The sequence below is a fragment of the Oncorhynchus keta genome, chromosome 24 (assembly GCF_023373465.1).
Source record: "Oncorhynchus keta strain PuntledgeMale-10-30-2019 chromosome 24, Oket_V2, whole genome shotgun sequence".
Lineage (NCBI taxonomy): Eukaryota > Metazoa > Chordata > Actinopteri > Salmoniformes > Salmonidae > Oncorhynchus > Oncorhynchus keta.
The window spans coordinates 30,897,575-30,908,993 of record NC_068444.1 but is presented as its reverse complement, the minus strand read 5'-3'; the positions used below and the strand labels follow the sequence as shown (position 1 = coordinate 30,908,993).

Below are 11,419 nucleotides of genomic sequence, written 5' to 3'. Positions count from 1 at the left end.
ATCAAGGTGTTTCATTGATTACAGGCGCTCTGGCCTTGCAAGGTTATCATCTGGGCGGCAGGGTAGCCTAGTGGTTAGAGCGTTGGACTAGTAACCGAAAGGTTGCAAGTTCAAATCCCCGAGCTGACAAGGTACAAATCTGTCGTTCTGCCCCTGAACAGGCAGTTAACCCACTGTTCCTAGGCCATCATTGAAAATAAGAATTTGTGCTTAATTGCCTAGTTAAATAAAAAGTAACATTTTTAAAAATCTATCCAGTTAATGTAGACACACATACAGCAGAGATACTATTTCAGGGCAATATGAGACAGAGTTGTGCTAAATGTTGGTTTCTGCCAATCCTAAAGACATCGATAATGTGTCAGAGAAGAGAGGGTGTTTCCAGAGGTATTCCTTGACCTTCACCAGGCAGCGTTCCACAGCCATAAAACCAACCCTCTATCTCCCTGAGTTAACCTCTGGTCAGTCATTCTCCAGGGTGCTGGCTACTGCTTAACATGGACAGCCATTGTGTTTGGTGTACACATATGTACGCTGAATGTTTTCTCTTTTAAGAGGTTGATTTTAAGTGCACCTCATGTATTGGAAAGAGCCATGTCTGGTAAAGTCAAGAGCACCTAAGAATGATTTCAAGAAGTTAGAAAAAGCCAAATAACGAGAGGACACAAGAGTTTCCCCCCCCAAAAAAGTCAGTTTAATTGAATGCTAAAAGAATAAGGCTGAGGAGCTGTATCAGTACATAGGTGATGCATCACAGGAACACAACAGTTTTGTTGGGGGGGGCGACACACTTGACTGTGACCTGTTCATTAACCTCCAGGTTAGAATAGGAAGAAGCTGATCTTAGGCACTGATGTTTTACACCTTTCACCTTAACCGTAATGAAGGATTTTGTAAGGATAAGCTGTTCCTAGATCACTGCCCAATGACAACTCCGACCCAGAACACTCAACCTTCCCCTGTGGATGTAGTGCATAGCTCAGTGGTTTCTCTCGAATTCACCCACTCATGGATTGACCATTCCAATAACAATCATTGTCAAAATAATATCTAATGTATAAAACGCCATTTCAAATTTTGCTACATAAGACCGGATCAAGTCGGTCGCTCTCATATATGCTGATATTTCATATTGTACAAAGTTACATTCTGAACTACAAAGGCTCTTTCATAGAAATAAATACTGAAATGGCTGAACTGCAATATGAGGGGTCTTCTGGAAAGAAACACACACGTTCACCCCTCAGGATAGACACCAGCTAAATCTGTTGATGCACAGACCAGAGACACATGAAACCTTACCCCCTTTCTAGTGCACTACTTTTCAACTAGCCTGGCCAAAATAGTGTACTAGATGGGGAATCAATGTGTCATTTTAGATGCAACCAGAGTCTAAAAAGACAAAATGTACAAAAAGTTAATAAAAATAGGCTTATTCTGAAAACGTCAGTATCATAGCAACCTATGGGGGAGCCACCCTGCCCTCTAGTGTACAAAAGGTAGAAGAAATTAGTTGTTCCTAGACACTGATCTAAGGTCAGTGTTGAGTTGTTCCCCTTAAATGTTTCATGTTGGGCTTTAGAGAAGATAAACTGATCCTAGATCTGTGCCTATGGGTAACATCTACTCTCAGCGTACAAAAGACTCCAGAAGCGGAGACGCCGGCTATCCAACACCAACATCTCTGCTCTCGGAGAGTGCTCTTAGTTTATTGGCAGAGATGACAGCTTCAAAATATCTCTCTATTCTATACACCATGATCATTTTAACAAAGACGGTCTGGCAAAATGTTAATGTATTTACAGAGAGACTGGGCTGAACATGCTGCTACAAGGCCACACATTTACTTTATTTGGTAACCGGCCATGTAACATTCTTTCACATAGGAATAAATAAATCTGTCACACTTAAAGTCCATTATGTAGTTTAACATATTTTTTCTCAACTCTCAAACATAAGGCAGCCGTTGATTTTCGTAAAGTGTCTGCAAGCTCTAGCTGGTGGGAGGGAGGGAAGGCGGGAGAGCAACGGCCTAGAAACTAAAGACGGAAGCCCTGTTCCAACACTCTTGCAATGCAACACTGCCTTCCTTCCGTGAGGTAATAAATTATTCATCTATATGTATCCATCCTATGTAAATCCTGTCAATCATTACCCCTAGAAAGAAAAGGGGCATTTCCAAAGTATTGAAACAAAGCGATTCTCTGCCCCAGCAGCTACGGACATGATTGATCACAGATCTATTAGGTTAGCCTAAACATAAGCCCAGTCATTGAGGACAACACTGATCCCAGGTCCAGAAAACTCTTACAATTGATTAAAAACGGTCTTTCATAAAATCAAGAGCCATGTTCTCACAAAATAAAATCTATCACGCAAGAAGAGCACGCCTGTGTCATTCAGGACACAAAAGATTGGCTCACTTGCTGGATTGTCCTGTAATCCCTTCTTTCTTATTGGACGATGTGAGACATCATGGGGTTGATTTGGTTTTGTATTTCAAAACACATCATAAGCAATAAACCATCATTATTCTCCTGTGAGCAGGTCTCTTATACACTATTGTTTCCTCTGTCCATCTGAAAGAAAGCACAGAGGGGAGGCCAAAGACACACCCTGACCGTGCATTGATTCCACCAATCACCACACAGTATTTGGACAGAGGGGTTGGACCCTAAGCATCCAATAGAAAACCAGGTGCAAAATATGATCTAAGAAAATTAAATCACCATTTTTTTTTTGTTTTCACTTATAATCATTCTAGTAGTAATACCGGTAGTAATAATAATAATAATAATAATAATAATAGAAGCGCAACGGGCTTGTATCAGATTTAAAATACAATAAGTAAAATAAAACATTTAATTAAAAAAACATAAAACAAAACAAAGATACAAAACCAAAATTAGAAGAAAATAAATAAACAAAAATAAACATGCAAAAGAGTGAATCTGAATGGACAGCTTGTTCCTGCTTTAAATAGGCTCCTCATCACCGTGGCATGGTCAGAGGTTACAGTTCAGTCCTGGCTGTCCATGACCTGCCAGACGATCAGGTGACTCCTCTCAGCTTTGGCCAGGAACGGCTGCAGCTTCAGAGTGGGCTCGTCCAGTGGATCTTCAGTCTCATCACCTACACACACACGCACACAAACACACAAAGACACACACATTAAGCCACTTCATCTCATACAAATATCTATGTTTTCATGCCCTGCCATATACTGACTGTACTTGTCAGTGTGATGTGATGGTCCATGCTAACTCACCCATCCTGAAGTCGATGTATCCCTCTCCTCCACTCATCACCAGAACAGACTTGCCAAACTGCTTTTGAGGGTGCTCCTCTGCCCCGTTGTCACCCCCAGCCTCCGCTGCTCCGCCTGCACATGACGGGATCACATGACCTGGGGGAGGGGGGACCTTGATCAGTTAAAAGGCAGGACGAGGAGGAGAAGAAGAGAGGGAAGAGAAGTTACCTGGGACAGCGGTGAAGAACTTGACTGCGTCTCGGTGACCATGGAAACAGAGCTGAGCGTGCGCCATGGAGCAGAAGGGTACGAAGGTTCCAGCCGTCACCTTGTCACTGTTCTCATCACCATACACACGGATCACTCCGCCAGGTTTACCTGGTCCTGCCATCACCTTATCGGCTAGAGAGAGAGATGAATCGTTAAATAGAGAGGGTGGATAGATGGAAGGATGGAGAGATTTTTCATTAAATAGAGAATGGGAGGGGAGAGAAGGATGGAGAGAGACGCATCATTAAATAGAGATTGGGGAGAGAGTAGTGGGCATAGAGAGGGGGATGGAGAGTGGGAGAGAGACATTACTTCCCCTTACTGTCAGTGAGAGGTATAGAGATGATGACTCCATTGCCAGTGCCGACCCAAAGACGGTTACAGGACACCGTGAGAGCTGTGATCCTGACAAAGGAGAAGCCCAGCTTCCCCGTACCTGAGGGAGACCAACATGACGCATTAAGAAAAGAGGAATAATGAAGTATGGGTCTGTATTTCCTGTATGTCACTTGGGCTTGCTAATGCTGTGAACCCTTGTCCCATATCAGTCAAAACTAGCTAAAAATGAGGACACAAACACCACAATCAAGTTGCTTTAGAAGCATAGAACGTAGAACACACAATACCTACATCAACTGCAACAGGTGTAAATGGCCTTGGTTCCTCACCCAGCATCTTGCTGACGTAGGGCTCTATGTCAACGTCCTGCAGGTGTTGGTGTGTGTGGGAATGGAACAGTCTCAGAGTAGAGTCCAGTCGGATGGACACCCAGATACCATCTCCTTCCCCCGCCAGCTGTCTCACCTGGCTCTCTTTACGGGGGTGGGCATCAAACGACTTCTACAGTGGAGGAGAGGGGGAGGGATGGAAAAGGAGAGAAGGATTACAACTATAATCTGTGGACTGAGTCTGTGTGAGTCCGTGTGTGAGTCCGTGTGTGAGTCTGTGTGTGTGTGTGGGGAGGGGGGTTCTTGTGCGTGCGTGCGTCCATGAACGGGTCAGACGTACCTCTATCTTCATGGCTTTGGGCTGGACCACGTAGATCTTGTTCCTGTAGCCACACCAGACCTTGTCGTGAACCACGGTCATACAGCGGACAGAGTGGTGGGGTCTGCCCAGGTCTAGTAGGTGGTAGTTAGTCAGGTCCCACTGACCATCTGGAGAGAGGGAGAGTAAGAGCAGTGTGTAAGCACCAATGTAGGAATCCTTTAAATGGACACAGTCACACAACAAACTAAAAAACATATCAGCCTTACCCACTCCTCTGTGGAAGATAGCCAGTGTTCCATCAGCCAGAGACACCAACACTCTCCCCTTCACATGGACGATGCCCAGGACAGAGTCCTTCAGCTTTATAGAGTGGAGACACTTCCTCCACTGGGCCACTGACGAGTGCACGTACACACTGGTAACACACACACATTTGACTGATGAGATCAATATGAGATTGATAAACTGATGTGATTGATTAAATCGATCGGCGTCTCACCATCCGTTCTGTGCACCAAGCCACATGGTGGGTAAAACACTGCTCATCTTCTGGGCTTCTTCTCTCATCAGGTCCTGCTCCTCTGGGTTAGGGTTGGAGCTAACACCATCCTTTACCAGATCAGACTCCCTGAGAACAGAAACAGGATGTTAGTGTGTATGTGGTGTGTATGTGTGGTGTGTGTGCATCCCTGTATCCCATACCTCTGTGTGTAGTTGGCTGGCGTCTCCCCAGGACTAGTGCTCTGTACTCCCAGAGGGTCAGTGAAGACATGTTCAGTGTAGACTCCCCTCTGACTTAAGTCATGCTCCGGGCCTGCAGGACCCGCACTGGCCTCTGTAGCTTCAGTAGCCTCCTCTGCAGCCTTGGCGTCTACACAGAGGGGAGAGAAGGAGATACTGTAGGTGTAAGAGCAGAGTATTCAATAGATAATCACTTTTGACTTAGGGAAGGACAGGAGAAGGAAATATTATTGCTTTTTTTTGCCATAATCACTGATCTGGTCTACGAAAACACCCTTTTTGTTACACATTTAACCAGAACCACGCAAAATGCACATTCACTAATAAATGGCTACCTTCTGGTAGCAGGCGTTAACAATCTCTCAAGCACAGGCCCACCTGCTAGTGAGTAGCTAATCTTTATATTTAAAGTCTAGCTTTACATGGATCTATTTGCTTGCTAACATGTTAGAACAGTTGATCTGTTATGAATAGACACTCCTGTCCGTCTCCAACTGTTTGAACAACCCAGCCTGTTCACTGAGTTTAGGATGTTGAAATCAAGTGGCCTACCTGGATAAGAAGACGCTTCTTTCGCAGAATGAGAACAAGTTGCCAATTCCGTATTTAAATGCATATTTTTATGCTCTTTGCACATTTATAAAACACAGGCTGGACAGCTAACATACAGTCTGGATAATATGCAGCTAGCTGTACAAGGTGCCGCACAGGACAGAAACTGAGCATTCATTTTCCACAATTACTTTAATGGATACTCCCATCTTAGTAGGGTCTGCTCTGTTCTACATTTTGGGAGTTGAGACATAAAAGGGCATAGTTACAAAGGTTATGTTCTCCTCTATTACAGTAAAATGTCTCAATGTGTTTCGGTGTCCATATGAGTTGTCTGCTTGTTGTAAGAGGGAGATGAGCTTTCCTCGTTGTTGTGGTGAGTGGCAGGGGGAGGGGCTTGGTGTCTGGAGCGAAGGATACGAGACCAAAAAGACAAACACACAACAACAAAAAAGATACGTGTGTGTGTGTGTACAGTTGAAGTCAGAAGATTACATACACTGTAGCCAAATACATTTAAACTCAGTTTCACAATTCCTGACATTTAATCCTAGTAAACATTCCCTGTCTGAGGTCAGTTAGGATCAACACTTTATTTTAAAAATGTGAAATGTCAGAATAATAAGAGAGAATGATTTATTTCAGCTTTTATTTCTTTCATCACATTGCCAGTGGGTCAGAAGTTTACATACACTCAATTGGCATTTGGTAGCATTGCCTTTAAATTGTTTAACATGGGTCAAATGTTTCAGGTAGCCTTCCACAAGCTTCCCACTATAAGTTGGGTGAATTTTGGCCCATTCCTCCTGACAGAGCTGGTGTAACGGAGTCAGGTTTGTAGGCCTCCTTGCTCACACACACACTTTCAGTTCTGCCCACAAATGTTCTATAGGATTGAGGTCAAGGCTTTGTGGTGGCCACTCCAATACGTTGACATTGTCCTTAAGCCATTATGCCACAACTTTGGAAGAATGCTTGGGGTCATTGTCCATTTGGAAAACCCATTTGCGTCCAAGCTTTAACTTTGACTAATGTCTTGAGATGTTGCTTCAATATATCCACATAATTTTCCTACCGCCATCTATTTTGTGAAGTGCATCAGTCCCTCCTGCAGCAAAGCACCCCCACAACATGATGCTTCCACCCCCGTGCTTCACGGTTGGGATGGTGTTCTTCGGCTTGCAAGCCTCCCCCTTTTTCCTCCAAACATAACGATGGTCATTAAGGCCAAACAGTTCTATTTTTGTTTCATCTGACAGAGGACATTTTTCCAAAAAGTACGATCTTTGTCCCCATGTGCAGTTGCAAAACGTAGTCTTGCTTTTTAATGGCGGTTTTGGAGCAGTGGCTTCTTCCTTGCAGAGCGGCCTTTCAGGTTACGTCGATATAGGACTCGTTTTACTGTGGATACAGATACTTTTGTATCCGTTTCCTCCAGCATCTTCACAAGGTCCTTTGCTGTTGTTCTGGGATTGATGTGCACTTTTCGTTAATCTCTAGGAGACAGAACGCGTCTCCTTCCTGAGCGGTATGACAGCTGCGTGGTCCCATGGTGTTTATACTTGCATACTATTGTTTGTACAGATGAATGTGGTACCTTCAGGTGTTTGGAAATTGCTCTCAAGGATGAACCAGACTTGTGGAGGTCTACAATTTTTTTGATTTGCACTTTTCACAGCAAAGTACGTTCATCTCTAGGAGACAGAATGTGTCGCCTTCCTGAGCGGTATGACGATTGCGTAGTCCTATGGAGTTTATACTTGCGTACTATTGTTTGTACAAATGAACGTGGTACCTTCAGGAAATTGCTCCCAAGGATGAACAAGTCTTGAAGGTCTACAATTTTTTTCCTGAGGTCTTGGCTGATGTCTTTTAATTTTCCCATGATGTCAAGCAAAGAGGCCCTGAGTTTGAAGGTAGGCCTTGAAATACATCCACAGGGACACCTCTAACTGACTCAAATGATGTCAATTAGCCTATCAGAATCTTCTAAAGCCATGACACAATTTTCTGGAATTTTCCAAGCTGTTTAACGGCACAACGAACTTAGTGTATGTAAACGTCTGACCCACTGGAATTGTGATACAGTGAATTATAAGGGAAATGATCTGTCTGTAAACAATTGTTGGAAAAATTACTTAGGACATCTACTTCGTGCATGACAAAACTAACTTGCCAAAACTATAGACGGCAGGGTAGCCTAGTGGTTAGAGTGTTGGACTAGTAACCGGAAGGCTTCAAGTTCAAACCCCCGAGCTGACAAGGTACAAATCTGTCGTTCTGCCCCCGTTCTGCCCCTGAACAGGCAGTTAACCCGCAGTTAACCCACTGTTCCTAGGCCGTCATTGAAAATAAGAATATGTTCTTAACTGACTTGACTAGTTAAATAAAGGTTAAAAAAATAAAATAGTTTGTTAACAAGACATTTGTGGAGTGGTTGAAAAACGAGTTTGTGTATGTAAACTTCCGACTTCAACTGTATGCCTGCATGGGTGTACTAATCTTACCTGTGTCAGTGTCATTCTCTGCTCCTGCTGTCTGGGGGGTAGCCACTGCCCCCTCTGTAGAGCAGCCAACCACATTGATCCCTGCCAGCACTCCAGCTTCACCCATTGAGCAAATACTGGTTGTGCTCGCTTGCAGAGTCCCGCCCTCAGCACCCGACCCTGCGTCATGGGGCACCTCCTCCCCTGCCGGATAGTCTGTCTCTCTGGCACCTGACACACACAAACATGTATACACAAACATGGTATGATTAGCTACAATCAAAACAAAAACATTTAGCCTTGTCTTCAGTTTACATCACACAAACGAACACACGCAGACCTGGCACACTGGCGATGCAGAGGACATGGGAGTTGCAGACAAAGAAATTCTCCAGGACATTCCCAGGCTGGTTGGCATCGATGACGATGACCTTAGTGGTGGCCTGAGTACTGGTACAGATCCACACAAGAGAGGACAGCTCCTCCTGGTGGAGCAGCTCCTTCTCCTGCTCCTACACACACACACACACACAACGGAAAAGACTGTATGAGTGTGTGTGTTTACTGTACGTACACACGTGTGTCTTATGAGCCTGTCTGTCTGTTGTATGAGTGCAAGCATGTGTGTGCTGTATGACCATGTGACTGTGTGTGATGTATATGTACCTTTAGGTCCTGGTCCAGTTTGTCCAGACTGCTCTGTGATCCTGTCTTCCTGAGAGGACTCTCAGGACCAGGGCTGGTCAGGTCACTGTAGAACACACTGGCACCTACTATAGACCCGCCGTCACGGGTCTTACCCCCCGACAGGTTCACACCTGCAGCACACCACAACTACAGGAGATAAATACACACGGTTAGCAATACAGTATAGTGCATTGAGAAAGTAGTCAGACCACTTGACTTTTTCCACATTTACATGTTTACGTGACAACCTTATTCTAAAATGTATTAAATGTTTTTCCCTCAATCTACACACAATACCCTATAATGACAAAGCAAAAACAGGTTTAGAAATGTTGGCTAATTTATAAAAAAAATGTAATAAATGAAATATCAAAATGTACATATGTATTCAGACCCTCTACTCAGTACTTTGTTGAAGCACCTTCAGCAGCAATTACAGCCTTGAACCTTCTTGGGTATGACACTACAAGCTTGGCACACCTGTATTTGGGGAGTTTCTCCCATTATTTTCTGCAGATCCTCTTAAGCCATGTCAGGTTGGATGGGGAACATCGCTGCACAGCTATTTTCAGGTCTCTCCAGAGATGTTCGATCTGGTTCAAGTCCGGGCTCTGGCTGGGACACTCAAGGACATTGAGACTTGTCCCAAAGCCACTCCTGCATTGTCTTGGCTGTGTGCTTAGGGTCGTTGTCCTTTTGAAAGGTGAACCTTTGCCCCAGTCTGAGGTGCTGAGCGCTCTGGAGCAGGTTTTCATCAAGGATCTCTCTGTACTTTTCTCCATTCATCTTTCCCTCGATCCTGACTAGTTTCCCATTCATTGGGACTGAAAAACATCCCCACAGCATGATGCTGCCACCACCATGCTTCACTGTAGGGATGGTGCCAGGTTTCCTCCAGACGTGAGGCTTGCCATTCAGGCAAAATAGTTAAAGCTTGGTTTCATCAGACCAGAGAATCTTGTTTCTCATGGTCTGAGAGTCCTTTAGGTGCCTTTCGGCAAACTCCAAGTGGGCTGTCGTGCATTTTACTGAGGAGTGGCTGTCTGGCCACTCTACCATAAAGGCCTGATTGGTGGAGTGCTGCATAATTGTTGTTCTTATGGAAGGTCTCCCATCTCCACAGAGGAACTCTGGAGCTCTGTCAGAGTGACCATCGGGTTCTTGGTCACCTCCCTGACCAAGACCCTTCTCCCGCCGATTGCTCAGTTTGGCCGGGCGGCCAGCTCTAGGAAGAGTCTTGGTGGTTCCAAACTTCTTCCATTTAAGAATGATGGAGGCCACTGTGTTCTTGGGGATCTTCAAAGCTGCAGAAATGTTTTGGTACCCTTCCCCAGATCTGTGCCTCGGCACAATCCTGTCTAGGAGCTCTACGGACAATTCCTTCGACCTCATGGCTTGGATTTTGCTCTGACATGCACTGCCAACTGTGGGACCTTATATAGACAGGTGTGTGCCTTTCCAAACCATGTCCAATCAATTGAATTTACCACAGGTGGACTCTAATGAAGTTGTAGAAACGTCTCAAGGATGATCAATGGAAACAGGATGCACCGGAGCTCAATTTTGAGTCTCATAGCAAAGGGTCTGAATATTTATGTAAATAAGTTAAGTTTTAAATACGTCAAGGGGTCTGAATACTTTCTGAATGTACTGTATGGAGAGAAATACAAGGTAAGGAAAGGTACACACACACCTTCATGGTAGCATCTTTCTCATCCAGTGGTCGGAGGTAGACAGGTACAGGTAGATTCTTCATCTTGTTCTCTATCGTCTGACCACCATTGGCCACCTGTAATATAGCACAGTGGTCAGCATACCTGGAGTCACTGAACCGAACTTAATATGCAGCCCTCGTCTAGTATAAAGTCTAGTATAAAGTAATGCACTAAGACACTTGTCCTACCTTGAATTTCTGGGGCAGGCTCCACCCGTAGGCCTGTACCCTGCCGTCGTCCTCCTTGTGAACGTGGGCTTTCACCTGTCTGTACTGGGCTCTCTTCTGCTCCCTGCGAGACACCATGTTGCCTGACTCAGACCTGAATTGGGGGAGAAAAAAAACCATCTAATCTATTCTGGACATACTGTCCAGCGTAGATGGGTAAATGAATTGAACCATGGATGGTGGCATGGAGGTGGGGCCAAACTATGATTGAATCCTCAATGTGTGAAAGACTGGTTGGATCATGAGTGAAATGGACAGATGGGTAGACGTCTCCAACACTCACTCCTCATTGAGGAAGTCGAAAGCCTTGCTCTTGTCGCTGGGTAGCTGTTGCAGAGCTGCGCTCCTCTTCTTCACAGAGGGCTGGACCTGGGAGGAGGGGGCGTTGTACTTCACATTCACTGGCGCAGCCTCCGCAGGCTTCTTAGCCGCTCCTCCACTCGAACTGAACAACCGACTGAAACTGGAGGACGGAGGGAGGGATGGAACGAGAAGGAAGGA

The 11,419-nt window shown here is 44.9% G+C and overlaps 1 protein-coding gene across 4 annotated transcripts in view; it reads right to left on the bottom strand.

The window, feature by feature from the left end:
* Nucleotides 1-1,828: 1,828 nt before the first annotated feature.
* The window catches only part of LOC118403005 (C-Jun-amino-terminal kinase-interacting protein 4), a 48,027-nt gene continuing 38,436 nt past the window's right edge, over nucleotides 1,829-11,419 (bottom strand). For 3 of the 4 annotated variants that reach the window (XM_035801439.2, XM_035801441.2, XM_035734412.2), the window contains 15 exons: nucleotides 11,202-11,381; nucleotides 10,880-11,012; nucleotides 10,670-10,765; nucleotides 8,956-9,123; nucleotides 8,630-8,801; nucleotides 8,311-8,520; nucleotides 5,213-5,381; nucleotides 5,010-5,138; nucleotides 4,777-4,925; nucleotides 4,529-4,677; nucleotides 4,189-4,360; nucleotides 3,843-3,956; nucleotides 3,479-3,652; nucleotides 3,269-3,406; nucleotides 1,829-3,132 (listed from right to left, as the gene is read on the bottom strand). In XM_035801439.2, coding sequence (XP_035657332.1) covers nucleotides 3,020-3,132; nucleotides 3,269-3,406; nucleotides 3,479-3,652; nucleotides 3,843-3,956; nucleotides 4,189-4,360; nucleotides 4,529-4,677; nucleotides 4,777-4,925; nucleotides 5,010-5,138; nucleotides 5,213-5,381; nucleotides 8,311-8,520; nucleotides 8,630-8,801; nucleotides 8,956-9,123; nucleotides 10,670-10,765; nucleotides 10,880-11,012; nucleotides 11,202-11,381 — 2,266 coding nt within the window. In that variant the 3' untranslated portion in view covers nucleotides 1,829-3,019. Of the gene's footprint in view, nucleotides 3,133-3,268; nucleotides 3,407-3,478; nucleotides 3,653-3,842; nucleotides 3,957-4,188; nucleotides 4,361-4,528; nucleotides 4,678-4,776; nucleotides 4,926-5,009; nucleotides 5,139-5,212; nucleotides 5,382-8,310; nucleotides 8,521-8,629; nucleotides 8,802-8,955; nucleotides 9,124-10,669; nucleotides 10,766-10,879; nucleotides 11,013-11,201; nucleotides 11,384-11,419 lie in introns of all 4 variants that reach the window. The other variant, XM_035801440.2, reaches the window with a different exon arrangement.